At 56.6% G+C, this 18,574-nt stretch overlaps 4 protein-coding genes and 1 long non-coding RNA gene across 6 annotated transcripts; 3 read left to right on the forward strand and 2 right to left on the reverse strand.

The window, feature by feature from the left end:
• Positions 1-46: 46 nt before the first annotated feature.
• Positions 47-1,880, forward strand: LOC146445415 (uncharacterized). The gene is made up of 2 exons (XR_014854933.1): positions 47-184; positions 218-1,880. It is a non-coding gene; the product is annotated as an uncharacterized LOC146445415 (long non-coding RNA).
• LAMTOR1 (late endosomal/lysosomal adaptor, MAPK and MTOR activator 1) lies at positions 1,642-6,593 on the reverse strand. The gene is made up of 5 exons (XM_085073829.1): positions 6,434-6,593; positions 4,127-4,272; positions 3,106-3,183; positions 2,526-2,652; positions 1,642-2,235 (listed from the first exon to the last, which is right to left on the reverse strand). The coding sequence occupies exons 1-5, from the start codon at positions 6,473-6,475 to the stop codon at positions 2,143-2,145; spliced, it is 486 nt and encodes a 161-aa protein (XP_084929955.1). The 5' UTR covers positions 6,476-6,593; the 3' UTR covers positions 1,642-2,142.
• Positions 6,594-11,417: 4,824 nt separating this feature from the next.
• Positions 11,418-13,025, forward strand: TOMT (transmembrane O-methyltransferase). Its single transcript, XM_085073920.1, has 3 exons — positions 11,418-11,679; positions 12,218-12,414; positions 12,641-13,025. Exons 1-3 carry the CDS (start codon positions 11,418-11,420, stop codon positions 12,959-12,961), a joined length of 780 nt encoding a protein of 259 aa, XP_084930046.1. The 3' UTR covers positions 12,962-13,025.
• Positions 13,026-13,248: 223 nt separating this feature from the next.
• On the reverse strand, positions 13,249-15,006 carry ANAPC15 (anaphase promoting complex subunit 15). The gene is made up of 4 exons (XM_085073906.1): positions 14,802-15,006; positions 13,870-13,929; positions 13,652-13,789; positions 13,249-13,508 (listed from the first exon to the last, which is right to left on the reverse strand). Exons 1-4 carry the CDS (start codon positions 14,919-14,921, stop codon positions 13,461-13,463), a joined length of 366 nt encoding a protein of 121 aa, XP_084930032.1. The 5' UTR covers positions 14,922-15,006; the 3' UTR covers positions 13,249-13,460.
• A 107-nt stretch (positions 15,007-15,113) lies between these two features.
• On the forward strand, positions 15,114-17,889 carry LOC146445419 (folate receptor alpha-like). Of its 2 annotated transcripts, none has more exons than XM_085073884.1 (6): positions 15,114-15,376; positions 16,053-16,172; positions 16,339-16,492; positions 16,709-16,897; positions 16,971-17,106; positions 17,480-17,889. In XM_085073884.1, the coding sequence occupies exons 3-6, from the start codon at positions 16,343-16,345 to the stop codon at positions 17,752-17,754; spliced, it is 750 nt and encodes a 249-aa protein (XP_084930010.1). In that variant the 5' UTR covers positions 15,114-15,376; positions 16,053-16,172; positions 16,339-16,342; the 3' UTR covers positions 17,755-17,889. The 2 variants fall into 2 exon arrangements, with proteins under 2 accessions (XP_084930010.1, XP_084930019.1); XM_085073893.1 differs by having other exon boundaries at positions 16,092-16,172.
• Positions 17,890-18,574: the final 685 nt, after the last annotated feature.

Here is an 18,574-nt window from a genome sequence, read left to right on the forward strand (position 1 = left end):
GACGCACGTTGAACTCTAGGGGGAGCACTCTGCCAGTCAGCTGGACACACGCGGTGCATTGGGCTCCTGGGGGCACATGCAAGAGTCATAGCGAGGGAAGCCCTGGTGTGAGGGGGTTATAGGGCCGCCTGGCGCCAAGGGGGTCACAGGCAGGGGCCTCCCGTGAAGGTATAGCGACACACAGGTACAGGTACAGGGAAGGTATAGTGACACACAGGTACAGGGGTGCATGGCGGTGTGGGTCTCAGGCCGCCACTCAGAGGAGAGGACACAGGGGGGGTCCTGGGATGCTCGTGGAGCAGGTTGTGTGGGACCAGTTTCAGGGCTAGGAGTACATGGAAGTCCACACTGAGTCAGGAGACAGATAGGAGACTGTGGAGGTGTGTCACATACAGACACGCCACTCTGCCCTGCAGTGCCAGGTGGGCAGGGGTCCTCACCAGCCCCCAAACCTGCCCTGATCTACTACTGGGGCCTCCTCTCACTTGGGGGCTCCTTGGCTTGTCCCCATGACCACAGGCATATTTCATCCTGTAGACAGGCCCAGAGAAGTTGAGCTTATTTATGAACTCGCCCACCACCCAGGCCCCATCAAGACCAGAGAAATGCTTATTAGGCCTTGGCTTTAACAAACAGCACCTGGGCTAAGCCACTCTTGCGCTTATCAGACATAATCTGTTCCAAGGAACAAACATGTTTAACAAGCATCTGTTTTTTAATGAACAGACTTGGATACTTATTTTTCTTGCCTGAATAACAACTAAACTGAATTAGTATTTTGTTATTGAACCTTCAACCAACTCAAATTGTGGCCAGGATGAAAAATTACTATGACTAAGGCCCACTCTCTTGTGACCTTCTGGACAGCAATCCAAAGTGAGACCCTCTGAGCTCTCAATTTTAAGAGGCTAATGCATACTGAAGCCCGCTCTCTAATGACCATATAAACTGCAGTTCAAAGTCTCCATGAGACTTCTATTTCCAGAAGGTAAGAGAGAGAACACAGATAACTGGATGGCTGTGGAGCCAACCCAAGGGTTGTTGGTAATAAGCAAGGACTGTTGATATTAACATGCCATGAGAAAGAACAAGATATGGCTGGAGAAGCGGGGGCAAGGTGAGATGGGGCAGGACTGGAAAAACATCCTTGTGTCCCACAGCACAACGCAGGAGTCAGTAGCAGAAGTGGACATGGACTATAGGGTGGGATTAAGACCACCAAAGACTTCCAAATCCCTCCGGCCCATTTCCAGGAAGATCTGAAAGAATAGACTGCACATGATAACGAATTTGCATAGAAAATGAGAAATCCATCTTCAGGATGGGGAAACCTATCAATAAACAGGTACCCTGCAATTTCCACACCAAGTGTGTAATTTACTAACAAAACTTTCTGATTATTTGCAAACCCTCTGACTTTTGACATTCATTTCGACCATGAGCATTTATGAATCTTAGGTGCTTCCTTGCCCTTAAGGGTGGGGTCATCATACATTCCCTGTCCCCTTTTCCTCTTGGCCCTGGGGGAGACGATGGAAGAGGTGACAAGGGAGAGACTGATGGGTGTCCCCCCTCCCCACGATGGCACAGCTCCCCCACGACGTCCGTGCTGTGTCTGACAGAGAACAGTGGAGACAGGCACTGGATGAACATGGCTTTATCTACTGTGGCAAAAAATAATAGTAAATTAAAAAAAACAAAAACCAACCAAAATAAAGGTCTAAACATGTAAAAATGAGAAGGGATGGTGTTGGAGCCACCAGGCCCCACGCAGAATATCACATCTGCCTGGCTCCAGCCCAACCGTCCTGGTGACCTGGCACATGGTGCTGACCAACACCAGGGCCTCCTTGCGCCGACTGTTCCCTTTGTGCTCATCCCTGTGCAAGCAGCATCCAGCTGACACAGCCTCCTCCCCACGCACACCCACTCCCCCACACACCCACAAGGAGGAGAAAGCCTCAAGCAATGCAGGTGGGCCCGATGTGCCAGTGATGGGCACCTTGGCATTTAGTAGGAAACAGGGTATCTGTCCAAGTTCTCTGGCAGCACCATGGGGAGGGACGGGATATAAAAAGAAAAAAAAAGGGAAAAAAACCAAAAACAACCCAAAGCAGTGAAGCAGCGGTGGTGGGGTCACGGTCAAGGAATGCCAAACTGTACAACCAGTTCTTCTTTGGCGTCGACACGGATCTGTGAGAGCGCACTGAAGGCGTAGGCAGCTATCCGGGACACCTGCGGGCACAAGGACAGGGCTGTGTCACTGGCAGCTCCTGTAACTCCTGGTTATTCCAAAAACACTGTTGCAGGAGGTTAGCCTCCAGCCCTAACGTGTCCCTAAACCTGTCCTGGGCTTTGCCCCCATCTCTGACAAGGCCTTAAACCTGACCTAGACTTTGCCCTCAGCTCTAGCAAGTCCTGCCAGGGCTCTGGGCAAGCCAGGAGGGCACCACTGCTCCTACAGGATGAGGATGTGTCTCTAGGGAGCATCGCAGGGGCCCAGGGCTCACCCTGGCCCTGCTCACCTGCTGGAGGTCTGCGAAGGGGACAGGGTCGCTGGCGAGCACTTGGTGCGGTTGGTTAGTCAGAGACGGCAGCAGCGGGAGCTTCTTCCAGTGTGTCAGGTTGTTGCTGAGCATGGCCAGGCGTGTGCTGTGAGGGGAGGGCAGCAAATATCAGTGCCACGCCAAGACATGGGGACACCCAGAAGATGAGTGCTGCACCCCCAGGCACCCCCAGGAGAGAAAGGGAGAGCAGTGGTGCTGCATTCCCAGCACCCAGCCCTCTTCAATCCCCGTAGCAGGAGGATGAGGGAGCTTCCAGCTCTCCAACACAGGCACCTTTCAAGCAGAAGCAGTCACCTCCAGCCCCCCACCATCTGCCCCAAGGGCTGGGTGAACATAGGCAGGAGCCCTTTGTTCTGAGCTCTGTTGCCTGCAGTGCCACGGGCCTTCCCTGAGCGGGCTGCACCCTGCTCTCCAAGACAGGGCAGCCATGCTACATGTCGAGTTCACTCCCCCAAGCCAAATCCCCTGGGACCTGCCCAGGGACACACACAGCTGTGAAGGGACTGTGGGCACATCAGGGGAGAAGCGCAAGTCCCACCTGTACTGCCTAGCTCTGTCCATGTACTCATGCTGCTCCATGCCCTGGGAATCTGCTGCCGACACGTCAATGATGTTGCTGCAGAGACACAAGACAGTGGCTCCCACTGGAGGCTCATTGCTCACCCCAAGTTCCCTCCCCATCTCAGAGCATCCTCCAAGCAGGGGAGACAAAATCCAGCACCTGCCAGCAGCCCAAAGCAAACATCTCAAGCCAAACTCGCACAGTGAATGCTGCCAGCTAGACGCAAGTGTGCCAGGCTGTTTGCCAGGAGAGAAATGCCAGAGATTGTTTGCCCACAGCTATCATGGGGCAGAGGCAGGCAGAGGCTGGGGACTGGTCTGGCTCTGGGGACCTTGGCATGCAGGTGCCTGCAGAAGAAAGCAAGGACTGGGAGGACAATGTCCTAGGCAGACATCCTGAGAGCCCCAGTACCAGGCCCTGGGCTCACAGAGGAGCCAGGAGCTTTCTCAGGGCCCTGCCACCACCCCATCGTATGCACCCCCAGCAAAGCTGTGCTCAGGGCTACTGCATGCTGGAGACACACCAGTGGCCAGTAGCTTCTCAATGCCAGGCAGGGGAGCAGAGGGGCCTACAAGCATTCCAAAGTCCTCCTAGCCAGGCTGGACACAGTCCTCTCCCCATTTTGCCCCTGTGCATGTGAGGAAAAGTCTCCTCAGGAGATACAGTGCTGGTGCCCCCCCCCAGCCACTTTCTCCACATCCCCATGGACTCGCTTGCCCAAGCCCTGCCCCCATTTCCAGTCCAGCAGCCAAAGGGGTCACCTCACATCTGGGGTCTTGTCTCTATGTCCCCATGGGGCTCAAAGATGAGGGAGGAGGCTGTTTGGGGGCAGAGGGACACAGGGGGCACTGCCACAGCTCCCTCCCTTCCCCTCAGCACATATGGCTGATCACCAGGGCCTGCAGCCAGGCAGCCCCCCCAGCTGTGTGCCATATCCAGGGTCACCGCTGGTCCCCAAGGTGTGCTGCCTGCCCCATGGGCATGGCCTGAGGCTTACATGGCCGTTTTGGCGAGAATGGAGGACAGCATGGCCTGCTCATCGGTGCGTGCCGACGGGAGGTTGTGGTAGCTCTGCTCTGCTCCATTCAGCACCTTGTTGGGTGGGCTGGCTGCCGGCTCCAGCAGCCGCTTCGTCTCTTCTTCCTAAGTGAAAAGCAAGATGAAAATCAGCCCTGGTTTTCCCACACCAGTGATGCCTTAATAATTTCTAGTGTTTTACTCTTCATGTATCTGTAACTTGGTGTAGTTCTGTGCATCTTATAAAGTGCTAAAAACCTCTGTTCCCAGCACCTTTAGTCAAAACAAATCCCTCTGAATAGAGATCCAAGGACACATTCATTGCCCTAGGGCCCAAAAATACTTAACTGTGAGTTGGGGGGGAGCAGGCCTGGGGTGGGTAACATCATCACCTAAGGGTGTGATTGCAGAATTAAGAGCCAATATGCTAATACGACAGAATTTATAAAAGGTGAAGAGCTCATGACCCTGCATCCATTTTGGGCATAGTCCCTTGAAGGGAACTTTGCTTGCCCGAATGTACCTTGAAGGTCTTGAATAAATTTGTCCGCTTTTCATACTACTAATTTTGTCTTGGCCTCTGTTTCAAGTAGCCTGCTTAAGGCATCACCAGCATCATTAACCTCAAGGGATGAGGCAAGTCTCACCCTCCATCTGCAAGGAGGGCTCCCTGTTCATCCCAGTGTAACCCAGCACAGCCTCAGGCCTGCTGGGGCAATGGCCAGGCACCTCTTTCCCCAGTTCTTTTGCTTTTTCCCAGCTGAAGCCCCCCCTCCTCCCCCCAGCGACAAAGGCAGCTAATGTGGCTAAAATCGGTCACCACACTTGGGAATGACCAATCCTGCAGGCAGGAGTCTGCTGCCAGCATTGATGTGCATGACACCCTGCAGCTAATGAGGACCTATCATGGCCCCACCCCTGACTGAGCACCACAGAGACCCCACCCTGACATAGCAGGGGGCTCATCTGAGCCAGGTGAACGCCACCTGCCATAGCCCAGGGACACGTGGGGTGGCGGGTTCCCAGAGTCACAGGGCATGTTCCCTCTCTCTCTCTCTCCAGGAGGTGCAGAACTACAGCTCAGCCCTTAACCCTCTGGCTTGTTAGAATGGTGAAGCAGGGACTGTGAGAAGAGCCCAACAGGGAGATCATGGGCACAAACACCCATGACAACAGGATCACAGAATCAGTAAAACTGGAAAAGCCCTGTGACCCCAACCATTCTCCCAGTGCTGCTGAGCCCACTTCCAAACCATGTCCCCAGGTGCCAAGTGTACATGGCTTTTAAACACCTCCAGGGGTGGGGACTCCAACACTGCTCTGGTCAGCCTGTGCCAGGGCTGTACAACACTTTTAAGGGGAATTTTCCCTAATACACACCTTCCATGGCACAACCTGAGGCCCTTTCCTCATGTCCTGTTGCTTGCTCCCTGGGAGCAGAGCCAGACCCCCACTTGGCTCCACTCTACTTTCAGGGAGTTGTGGAGAGTAAGATCATCCCTGACCCTACTCTTCTACAGGCTGAGCCCCCTCTGCCACTCCTCGTGCTCCAGCCCCTCCTCCAGTTCCGTTCTCTTCTGTGGACATGCTCAAGCCCTTCCACGTCTGTCTTATCCTGAGAGGATGCTCAGCCTGCGACCCATGTCCAGCTGGGAGTGCAGCCACTCCTCCACACACCCCGTTGGTGGCATCTCCAGCTCTTCCCCAGCCAGAAGCTTCCTCTCCCCCTTCTTCCTTCTGGGAACTGCTGCTGCGATACTCTAGCCCAGGCCCTTCTCCTTCCTTTCTCACGGCACACATGGGAGCCGGCTGGGTTCCCCTGGGGACGAGCTGTCACAGCCGAGCTCTCACCGCACCCGCGGATTAAATTTCCCGAGACAGGTGACAGCCCCAGCCCCTGAGTTGCGTGGCAGTCACGCTGTCCCAAGAAGGAAAAGCTGGCGCTGCTCCCGCCGGTGCCGTTTGAGACCTTGGACGTACACCTAGGGGGACGGGGGAAGGGTCTGGCACAACCCTCGAGCCCTGCCGCCAGTCCCCATGCGGAACCAGGGCGACACAGGAGGCGGCGCGAGACACGCGAGGAACGAGTGACACGAAGGCGGCGACAGGCGGGAGCGGCGCTCAGAGGCTGCCCCGGGAGCGGGGAAGAGACAGGCCCCGCCGGGGACGCGCGCCGCCTGCCCCCCCCCGCGACCGGGCAGCCCCAGGGCAGCCGGGAGTAGGGCCAAGCGTCCCTCCCGGCGCCGCCCCCGCCGCGGGCCGCGCGTCCCCCCGGCGCCAGGCCCACCTGGTCGGAGGCCTCGGCCTCGCTGCTGTAGCAGCAGCCCATGGCGAGCGCGGCCCCGGCTCCGGCACGGCCCCGCCGCGCGGTCACGTGAGCGCCGAGTCACCCCGGTCACGTGAGCGGCGGGGGAAACACACACAAGGCCGCGCCCGCCGCCGGGGGCGCGCGCCGTGGCGTTACGTGCGCTGGGGCGGTGGTCGCACGTGGGCTGCGTCACGCGGCCTTGCGCGCGCGGTCACGCGCGTGCTCGCAGGGTGTTCCGGGTGCGCTCCGGCGCTCAGGGCCCGTGCTCCCCGTGCCCCCCGTGCCCCAAGTTCCCAGTGCCCTAACACTCTGCATCTTCCCAGTTGCTCACAGCGTCCCCTTGTACCTAGTGCTCCCAATGTTCTCAATGTCTCCAGCGTTCCCAGTGCTCTCAGTGTCCCCGGTGTACAGAAAAATCACGCTACGAAAAGCCAGTATCCATAGAGGAGACAGAGGAGTCCTAGAACTTTATTCAAATAGAGTGAGAGACTCCACTGGGGCACACACCCACGACACTTTCTCCCTCGAGGTTTTGGAGGGCACAGCCTCCTTTTATCCTAAACTCCCGGCCGCATGTTGCCCTCTTGCTTTCCCCATTGCCTGAGGTGCTAGGAAGGTACAGCCTTCCCGAACGGCCTATCACCCACCCTTCGGTGAACCTGTCTTTTCCCCCCAGAGTTCAGAAACTCAGGCTTGCACGGACCCTTTTGTCTGTTACAGGAGTCAGACTGTCTGGATTCTGTAACAAATCTGCGGTTTGAAGTTGGTAGAGACATTAAGACCCATTTCAAAGACATTAACACCCATATGTTCACCCATCGAATTGTTTGTAAAGACATTAGCACCCATCTTTCCTATCACCAGTGTCTCCCTGTTCTCAATTTTCCCAGAGCTCCCAGCAGTCCAAATGCCCCAGTGCTCTGAGGGCTTCCACTGTTCCCAGTGTCCCTGATGTCCAGGTGTTTGAAGGATAAGTTCCTTATCAATAGATTTGCCTTGTTATGGTTTAGGACTCATGTGCTTCAATGGTCTCTGCAATGTCTCTGTTTGAAGGAAAAATTCCTTATCAATAGATTTGCCTTGTTATGGTGCTTCAGTGGTCTCTGTGCAAGGGAGATTTTCAAAGCCTGGGCCCAAGGTTATGACAGTGGACACAGAGTGCAGAATTTCGCATTTGGCAGAATTCCCAAGATAAGTAGGAAACTAACAAAGTCGATTCAGCAATTGTGCATCAGCTCCAACTGGCTGACAGGTAGGTCTGGCATGGGGAGGCCACCGACTCACAACCACTGACCCAAGAGACCCACTGACACAAAAGGGGAAAAAGACTGTGCATACGGACTAAAGAATACGTGAAGCAAGGGAATTGTATAACCAACAGAAAGCAGAACACTAATTAATGACAGGACTAGGTAACTCATAGCCTATGAACAATGGGTTTGTTTGCTAAATGTAAAAATAGTGAAAAGTTTTGATATGTGTGCTGGCTTTGCAGATTGGATCCCAGGCCCCTTTTCTGTGCATAACTGTAAATAACCAAATACCTCGACTCTTGCACACTAGGGAGAAGAACCTGTTTTGGAACAACACCCCCAGTGCTCCCAGTGTCACCAGTGTTCCCAGTGTCCCCATATTCCTAGTGCCCCACTGCACCTGTGCCCCCAGTGTTCCCACTTTCCCAGTGTTCCCAGAGTTCCAAGTGCTCCCCATGTTGCCTTTATTCCCAGTGCCTCCAGTGTTCCCAGTGCCCCATGTTCTCAGTGCTTCCAGTGCTCAGAATGAGAAAGAGGGGGATGTCTGAAGTGATGGTGTTTGTCTTCCCAAATAACTGTTACATGTGATGTGGCCCAGCTCTCCTGGAGTAGCTGAACACCTGCCTGCCCATGCGAAGCAATGATTTAGTTCCTCATTTGGCTTTGCTTGTGTGTGTAGTCTTTGCTTTCCCTATTAATCTGTCTTTATCTCAATCTCAACCCCCATGTTTTTCAGCTTTTACCCTTCCCGTTCTCTCCCTGATCTTGCCGATGGGGGAGTGAGCGAGCGGATGTGTTGGGCTAGGTTGCTGGCTGGAGATAAACCACGACTGTCTTTATTTGTTGCCCAGTGTGGGGCACTAAGGACTGAGATAACAACAGATCTGTTCAGACTGAGTTGGAAACAAACTCGATCTCAGCATTTGCTGTATTAGGTCCAGAACCACTGGTCAGAATGTTGCTTGGTCCATTCTTGTGGGTATGGTACCCAACCCTGGATATATTCCTGTATTCCTGTATGTGCTCCTCAGGGTGACCTTGTACAGAGCAGGGAGAAGGATCAGCGTTGCTCTGTTTCTGTACTGTGGGATATGAGTTTATGAGGTGGTAACATCAAGGGCAATGAGCTGTTTTGGGATGTGTGTTCAGTGCTGCTCTCCTGCCCTTACCTCAGCACTACCTTTGGCAGTCAATTAATAATTGTACCTAATCTGTGGGGGAAACAGGAGAAGGATGATTTTCCCCTCTTTCTCTCCCTTTTCCTCCTTCGGGCCTGTTGCAACAGCTTTTGGGAATTTGAATTCCTGTTGGATATTAAGGAAAGCATGTTCTTGTTGCTATGTCTGCTATGTCTCAGTGCAGTCCACACAATCTTCAGAGTCAGGGGAGAGATTTTTAGGAAGGCCATTCAGAGACCTGTCCCCAGGGTGGATAGCCATGAGTGGCATGGAATGTGGGAGGAAATGGGCTAGTATTCGGATGACTTCTCAAATGGTTTTGTAGTTCACCCCTGAATCACTACAGGACCCTGATAAAGTGACAGAATATGTGCAAGGAGAATGCTATTGGAACTCCAGAGATGAGCAACTTACGGCAGTGTGTTGGGCCCTGGCTACTCTTTATTGGACACTGGTGGTCAATAGACAGCACCCTCAGGGGAGGAGGAGGAAAGAGAGCCACGCCAACTGCAGCTGAAGCTGAGGAACAACCCATGCTGGGAGCAGTCACCCCTGTACAGAAGAAGGAATCCAAGACAAAATCAGTTCACTTAGTGAGGGATGACAAAGCAGGGCCCTCAGAACAGGAGGGGGAGGCAGGGCCAGAGAAAATCACCTGATCCATGTCCCCAGATGAGCTGTAAGATGGGTGAAAAGGTTTCAGCTGCCAGTTAGGTGAGCCCCTGGTGACCTGGGTGCTCCAGTGCTGGGATATCCCAGCCCACACCATGGAACTGGATGGTAGTGAAGCCAAGCTACTGGGATCCTTGTGCTGAGATGTGAACACTGAGGAGGGGATTGGGAAGAGGACCGAAACTCTCCGGCACTAGAGGTGACTACTGTTAAGTGTGAGGGAAAGGCAAGGAGGCAGTAGTGCACCAAGACAAGTGGAACACCATGGAGCAAGGTACACAATATCTTGGAGAGAATTAGCTGCACTTGAGGTGGAATCCACTGAAGGGATTTAAATAATGAGCTGTCCCCTGCAAGACCAGATGTCTAGCGTACACAGTCCTTGTGGTGCAAGTTTGTACAGCGCACACTATTGTGGTACAACAACTCACTGTTGGGTAAATTGGCAGAGGGAGCCATCTGGTATTTTCTGTTGTCCGGACAGGGGTCTTCCATGTGAATTGTTTCTTTTCTTGTACCCCCTGGCATTAGTACTGTTGCTGTTACTGTTCATTTTCTTATATCCAGTAAATTGTTCTTATCTCAGCCTGAGATCTTTACCTTTTGTGCCTCCAATTCTCCTCTCCATCCTGCTGCTGTGGGAAAGGGGAGAGGAAAGTGGGGGAGCGAGAGAGTGGGCATGGAGGGTCTTGGTAAGGGCACTGAACAGGGAAGTACCACTCATAAACCACAACAGATCCCAGTGCTCCAACCCTCCACACCCCAGTGCTTCCAAGGCCCCCATGGTACCAAGGCCCACAGTGTCCCCAGAGTCCTGATTCTGGCTCCCAGTCCTCCTGGTGCCTAGTGCTCCTGGCTCCCTGTGCTCCTGTTGCCCAGTGTTTCCAATACCCAGTGTTCTCAGTGCACAGTGAGAGGACTCCAGCTCCAGTATCAGGACCACAGTTCCTTGTACCAACACCCCAGTATTGGCACCCCAGGCCCAGTATTGGCCCCCCATGCTCCAGTATCAGGACCCCAGCTCCAGTATCAGCATCCCAGCTCCAGACCCCCTTCTGCAGCCCAGGACCACCTCCCAGCTGCAGCCTGGCCCCATCCCCCTTGCCAATTCCACTGAGCTGGTAACTGGAGCTCCAGCAGCAGCTGCAGCTGAGGTGACACCATCAATAATTGAGTGGCAGCAGGGCTCCACGCAGGAGCCTGCCTCTGCCTGCCTGGAGTGTGGGGACAGGTAGGTGCCACCCCCATTGCCCTATCCCCTTGCTGTGGCTGGGGACCCCCAACAGCTCAGGGTGTGGGGAGCATGGACTGAGGTGCAGGATATGGGGGGGTGGGAGCAGCAAAGCTGAGCCAAGGTGGGTGGAAGGGGGTGCGCTGTACAGTGCCCCTCAGAGCAGCCCAACCCCCTGGGACACCAGCCCTGCAGATCCCAATATCAAGACACCAGCAGATGGGTCCCCAGCACTCTCCAGCCCGGGTACAGGGACTCCCACAGCATCGTGGGGTGCACCAGCCTTCCAGGCCCAGCAACACTGGTGCCCACGGAGAGGTACTTCCAGGGGGTGCACAGCACAGCCAACTCGTGGTATGAGTGGAAGCTGTGAGGCTGGCACCCTGGGAGGACCCCCCACCACAGTATCCCCTGTGAGGGGATAGATTTGCCTTATTATGGTTTAGGGCTCACATACTTCAATGATCTCGGCACAGGGGGGATTTCCAAAGCCTGGGCCCAAGGTTATGCTACTAATATTGGACACAAAGAGTGCAGAATTTCATATTTGGCAGACTTCCCAAGATAAGTAGGAAACTAACAAAGTCAATTCAGTAACTGTGCTGAAATCACAGCCTCACTCTCTTGTGATGGTGTCTCCGGCAATTGGCCTGGCCTTCCTCCCCTTCATTGTCACCCTGCTGATCCGGTACCGTCACTACCTGGTGCTGCTGTACCGGGCAGTGCTGGTGGCCTGGCTGCGGGATCGGCTCACTGGCACCTCGCGGGAGCAGCGTGCCTTCCAGTATGTGCTGGCCCATGCCATCCCTGGGGACCCCCACCACATTCTCCAGACCTTCGATCAGTGGTGTTACCACTGTGAGCACCTCAGCTGTGTGGGGCCTGACAAAGGTGAGTGCTACCCCTTCTGGCCCACACCACACTGGGCATAGCACTGGGCATGGCCGTGGCACTGTTAGTATGGTCATGGTACCACTGCCGTGGCACTGCCAGCATGGCCACAGCATCACTGGCACAGTCAGGACACCACTGACACAGCCATGACAGAGTTGGTGTGGTCACAGCACCATTGGCATGGCTGTGGCATTGTTTATATAGCCATAGAATCATTGGTGTGATTGTGGCACCATTGGCATGGCCATTGCACCACCAGCACAGCCGTGGCACCGTTGGTGTGGCCATGGCATCATTGGCATAGCTGTGACACTGTTAGTGTGACTATAGCACCACTGGCATGGTTGTGGATCTACTAGTTGGCACAGCCATGGCTCTGTTGGTATGGCCATGGTATCATCAACCTGGCTGAGGCATTTTTGGTATGGCTCTCCTCCACCCCTCTGGGCACTGGGAAACTGCTTGGCACCATTTGCCCTGCCCAGGGCTGGGGTGGCACAGGTTTATGGGTGCTGAGAGGCACATGCCATGTCAGGGCGGATCGTGGAGCGGGTGCTGTTGGAGCGGGCACCGCTGCAGGTGCTGGAGCTGGGCACATACTGTGGCTACGGCACCGTGCTGCTGGCCCAGGGGCTGCCCTTAGGTGCCCGACTCTACACCATCGAGGGGGACCCCCGACACGCTGCCGTGGCTGAGAAGGTCATCCGCCTGGCCGGCTTCAGCGAACAGACGGTGAGCACCTTGGAACTGGGAGAAAGCCCAGCTCTGCACCTGAAACTGGGGAGGAGATGGGTGGGCAGCCCTCATTGCTTATGGCAGGGACTATGGCACCTGCTGGGTAGTATATGTGAGAAGAGAAAGGTCCTGTCCCATGTGGACCCATCACCACCCTGTGAAGCAGGGTGGTGGGTGGGCACCCTGACACCCTGCCCCAGGGACTGAGGGTGCTGCAGCACAGGTGGAGCTCATCGTGGGCCCCTCGGAGGAGGTGATACCCCGCCTGCGGGAGAAGCACGGCCTGATGAAGGCCAACTTTGTCTTCATGGATCACTGGAAACGCTGCTACTTGCGGGACCTACGGCTGCTGGAGAGCCACCAGCTGCTGGCTGAGGGGGCCACCATCCTGGCTGATAATGTCCTCTTCCCTGGGGCACCCCACTTCCTGCAGTATGCCAAGACCTGTGGCAAATACCACTGCAAGGTGCACCGCGCCAGCCTGGAGTACTTCCGTGCCATTCCTGATGGCATTGCTGAGCTCCGCTACACCGGTACTCGCTGAGCGGGTGGCGAGCTCCTGCCTCGCAATGGCCACGGTTACTGTGGGAGTGCCAGGTTCCCAGCCCCCTGCCTCAGCCTCAACACGGCCTCTAGAGGAAACGCAGTGTCTGCTGTGGTCTGTGGTGGGGCGCAGTGGTTAACGAGGGAGCTCATTCCCTGTAGTGCTCCTGGCTGCACTGCACAGGGAGGTGTCTGCCAGGCACCGCAGTGCATGGTGGGGAGCAACCTTGCACTTGCCTGGGTGGCAACCCCTGCCTGCCCTGGTGGCCTCAGACACCAGATTTGGGGTTGTTGACTTGAAAACTGAGTTTATTAACAAAGATGTGTCAGCTCCAGTGTGCCAGGTGGCAGTCTCCCCTCTGGCTCCCCTGGGGGGCTTCACTCTGAGCCCCCCACCCCACACAGCACGCATGGCAGGAGGAGCTTCACTGAACTGTCCCCCAGAGCCACAGGAGGCAAAGCTCTCTCCCAGCCTCCAGTTTGGTGTGGCTGTGGCATAATCAGATCATCCACTGGTCCTGATCCTGCTCTGTCCCTTCCATGTCCACCTGGGAAAGAAAGAGGTTTGAGATTTGCCCCCCCAGAGCGAGAACCCAGCAGAGGGAGTGAATGAGAGAAGATAGTCCCCAGAGCTCACGCTCAGGGCCCCACACACTGCACATCCCCTACTTTGGGGTCTCACACTATTTACCTCATTGATCTCCCCATCATCAGGAGATTCATTATAATCATTCATCTCGTCCATATCCTGCATGTCCTCATCATCTTCCGAGTCCTCTTCGCTGTCTTCATCATCTTCATCATCCTCCTCCTCCTCCTCATCATAGTGCTGTGGACACAACAGCTCTAGCACCCCATCCACCCTTTAAGCCCTGTTGCAACCTCCCACTTCCCTGCCCACACACCCACCTCAGACGCTGGCTTTCCTATGGGTACCAAGTTGTTGTCCTTCTCAGCAATACTCTGGAGCTGGGGAAGGGAGAGAGGCGGGTGAGCAACCCGACAGCTCCATGACACTCTGGCAAATAGGCCCTTCCGGCTCAGCTGCCGGCTTGTGTCACTTCTGACCACGCCTACTTGCAGCTGGCAGCTGCCCACGGAGTCCTGCTGTCTCCCGGGCATCCCCCAGCCAGGCAGGGAAGAGCAGCTGCAGGCATCTGCCTGAGTACCCTGGCACAAGGCACCTGTCCCAGTGACACTCTGGAGCTGAGAGGCTTCGAGGTGTTCCCGTGTGCGGCATGAGTAGCTCAAACACAAAGTTTATGTATTTCTTTAGCAAAAAAAAGAACCAAATTTGAGGCATCTGATCAACCAGACGAACACAACCACACCAGATAATTAAAGCTCAATTAAAATACGTCAACGCCTCCCACCCAGAGGGACTTGGAACCTCTTTTGAGTCGCTGGGGTTTAAATTGATTGAAGCTATTTTATTTAATTATAAAAACTTAATCACTAAGATTTATTTTTTTCTAACTTTAATCAAATAGATGTTCTTCCCCCCATACTCAGGGGCACTGAAGCACCAAACCACACTCATAGCGCAAACGCTTGTCAGTTACCAGGATCAGAAATCGCTCCTCGTCTCCCTCGGGAGATTAGTTAATTAATTAACCGGGAGCTGGTGCAGCAGCTGAAAAACGGGCACAGCCGGTGAACACGCGGGGGCAGCGACGCGCCGGAGGAGACCCGTGCCCCGGGACGTCGGCGAACCCTCACTCCGGGCACGGCCTCAGGGCTGCAGCGAGCACCGCGGCCGTCCCCGCTGAGTGGGGGGGGCACTTCCCCAGTCCCGAACCCGTTCCCGCGGCCCCACACCTCCCTCCCGCCCCGGTGCCCACCCAGGCCTGGTGCTGCTGCTCCTGTTGCTGCAGCTCGGTCTCGTCAACGCACGGCCGGTCGAGGTTGAACCAGAGGGACTCGGTGAGGCGGGGCAGGAGTGAGGGGAACAGCGTGGACATGGCGGGAGCACCCGGAGCAGCGCCGGGAGCAGCGCCGGGCCGGGCCGGCGGCCGAACCGGAAGTGCATGCCAACCCGGAACCAGTTACGGAGCAGGGAGCATGCGCGGAGGGCGGGGGGTGTCTGGCGGCGCCGCGCCAAGGGGAAAGCGGGGGGCGTGGCTTAGGGCGCTGTGTGGGGGCGGGGCGACATCTGATTGACATGTGACGGGCTGGGTCCGCCGCGCGTCCGAGTCTGGAGCAACCGGGACCCCCTTGCGGGGATATCTCCCCGCGACAAGTGACCATCCTCGGAGCTATCTGTGATCCTCCGGGGATATGAGACCCCAACGCGGTGGGCCTGTGACCCCAGTGAAGGGAGTATTTGTGATCCCCACGGAGCATCTGTGCCCCCCTTGGGGTATCTGTGACTAATGGTGTGTGTGTGACCCCCACGGATAGCAGTGACTCCAGTGGGGTATGTGATCCCATATGTGATTCTCATGGGGTGTCTGCTCCTTTGGGGGCAACTATCATCCCTGGGTGGGGGTATCTGTGACCCCACTCCGGGGTAATTTCCCCCTCCTCAGGGCATCTGTGACCCCAGAGGCATATCTTCCCCCCCGACCCCTTCCGTGTGTGACGTAGGAGGTATCTGCCCCTCCCAGGGTATCTTCCCCCCGAGGCATGTCTGAAACTGGAGGGTTTCTGTCACTCCCGAGCCACGGGTGACTGCTCTCCCACAGAGTATCTGGTCCCCCCTCCATGGGACATTTGTGATTCCCTGGAGTATCTGTTATTCCAATGAGGGGTACTTTCCTCTACCCTGTGGCCATCTGTGATCCCACAGGGGTACTGTCCCCTCCAGCAACAACTCTTACCCACTGTTGTCCCCAAGTCACTCACAGGGACCCTGTGGTGTCGGGGAGCCAGGTCCTGCCCCTTGTGTCGGTGTCAGGGAATCAGGCCACCTCCCACAGGAGGGAAGGAAAAACAGCCATGGGTGGATTTTGGCTGATGATGGCCCCAGCCTGGCGCCAGGAGGACGAATCCTGGCTGCATGCATGGCTGGGGGGGCCCGGATGAGCACGAGTGTCAAGCCAGGACACAGCGGGGTGCCAGGGCGGGGTTCACTGTCTCTTCCGTGCCCTCAGTGCTGCCCAATCCGCCGCATTTGCACATCCCGTGATCAGTGGCCAAGGGTTGTGCTGCGCCGTGACCTTTGAGTTGAGCTGCACTCGTCCCACGGCACCTGGAGCTCAGCTGCCCACCAGGTAAGAGCCCCCTGGGACCCCCCAGGTAAGATCCCTGACCCCACCGTTGGTGGTCCTGAGCAGTGACCACGTGCTGCCATGCTCCCACGTGCATGGTGGGGGACTTTGTCCCTGCTGTCACCGCATCCCTCAGTGCTGCCGTCCTGACCTGCTGTTGCCCTGGCAGAGCGATGGCAGCGGTGTTGGTGCTGCTGGTGCTCGTGGCCTGGCCAGCTGCCACCACAGCAGTGATGGGGACACGGGACTCGCTGCTCAATGTCTGCATGGATGCCAAGCACCATAAAGCAGAGCCTGGCCCTGAGGGGCAGCTCTATGGGCAGGTATGGTCCTCACCCACTGCGCCAGCACTCACTAGTGTCATTCGCTGGGGGGTCACCAGGATGGAGCCTGGGGGGCTCTGTGCCCCGACAGGAATTCCATCACTCCGTGTCACCCACCTGTGGGCCCTGGTGCTTTCCCTGGACCCACAGCAGGTCCCAGCTGAACCCCGGTGGGTCCTGATGGGTCCCAGCTGAGCCCTGGCTACCCTGATGCAGTGTGTCCTCTGGAAGGACAATGCCTGCTGCACTGCCAACACCAGTATGGAAGCCCACCAGGACCAGTCCTACCTGTACAACTTCAACTGGGACCACTGTGGGGCCATGCCAGAGCAGTGCAAGCGCCACTTCATCCAGGACACGTGTCTCTACGAGTGTTCCCCCAACTTGGGACCATGGATAGACCAGGTAGGTGCACACCCCCTCTCACCCACCCACCACGATCCCTGGGGTGAACTGGGGGAAACTGGGGTCCCTGCAGGCAGACACCAGCTGGCGGAAGGAGCGGATCCAGGATGTGCCACTGTGCCAGGAGGACTGCGAGCAGTGGTGGGAGGATTGCCAGGATGCTGTCACCTGCAAGGTCAACTGGCACAAGGGCTGGAACTGGACCACAGGTGAGTGAGGACTGCGGGGCAACCCCCCATCATGGCTCAACCCTCTTGTGGGTCTCCAGTCACCCTCCATCTTGCTGCAAGGGAGTTGTGTCCACCCTCTCTGATGGCTGTGAGTGGGTCCAGGAGGTGTGAAGCTCCCCATGGGGTGGGGGTGGCAGCCAGGTGGGAGTCCCCTGTGCATGTGAGTGGGCCTGGGGGTGTGAGGGTCCTCATGGGGTGTGGGATGATGTGGTGGTGGACCTGTGCTACCTTGAGGTCAACCCCCTCTTTCCCAGCAATTGCCAGTGTAGACCCATATGCACCCCATGTGCAGAGGAACAACACCCTCCCTTTCCCAAAACCCTTCACCCACTTCACCCGCTGTCCCCATCAGGCACCAACCAGTGTCCCAAGGGTGCAATGTGCCAGAAGTTCAAGTTTGTGTTCCCCACGGCGGCTGCACTCTGCGAGCAGATCTGGTCTGGCTCATACCGCTACACGTCCCACCACCGTGGCAGCGGTCGCTGCATCCAGATGTGGTTTGATCCCGTGCAGGGGAACCCCAATATTGCCGTCGCCCAATATTACGCCCGTGGCAATGCTCCCCGAAACTCCCTGGTCTTCATACTGCTGGCCCTGCTGCCCCTCACCCTCCTGGCCCCGCTCTGAGCAGGAGGGGCTGCAGGCAGGAGCAGGCAGTGGATGGTCAGGGGGCTCACCAAGTTGCCCTGTGCCCTACCATGGGATGTCATCAAGCTGTGTTCCCCGCAGGCATGTGGCTCATGAATAAAAGCTCCTGCCCTGCTTGGTGTTGGGGTGCTGTGGGGCTGAGAGTTGGGGGGGCAATAGGATGGTTGAGGGATCCAGAGGTGTCTGATTGTCTGATCCTGCTTCTCGTGGGAAGATGAAGCAGACATCACTCCCATTTATTTGTACCAGCCAACCTGGCTGCTTGGCACTGTCCCCCATACCACTGTGCCAGGCAAAGCAGAGAGCACAGGGTTCCCTGCCACTGGGGTCCAGGGGGATGGGATCGCTGAATGTGTCCCGGCACCTGACACGGCTCCACAGCTCCGGGCGTCACTGACACCCTGAGGTGCACAGGATGGGACTGGGAAAATTATGGGGGAACAGGGGAGGACATCCCGGGGAGCCTGAGGTGAGAACATACCTGTCAAAGGGAGTTCTGCCTGCCCAGAGCCCATCCCAGGGGTCCCTTTCCCTACATGCCGCCTGTTGCCAGCTGTGGGGTGGCGCCGTCCCGATCCCTGGGCCATGGAGAAGTTCCCGGTTTTGGTGGTGAAACCGGATTGCGCCCCCAACTTTTTCAACCCCTGGCCCCAGCCCTGACCCCACCGCGGCCCCCCTTTCCCCAGTGCCCGGCTCGCCGGTACCCTCATACTGCCAGTGTCTTCAATACCACCGTGCCCCCGTCCCTCCCTTCGGTACGCCCCTGGGTGCCCCAATCCCTCGGTGCTCCCCTGGTGTC

This window comes from Lichenostomus cassidix, chromosome 1 (assembly GCF_008360975.1).
Source record: "Lichenostomus cassidix isolate B80296 chromosome 1, HeHo_3.0, whole genome shotgun sequence".
In the NCBI taxonomy this organism is placed as follows: Eukaryota; Metazoa; Chordata; class Aves; order Passeriformes; family Meliphagidae; genus Lichenostomus; species Lichenostomus cassidix.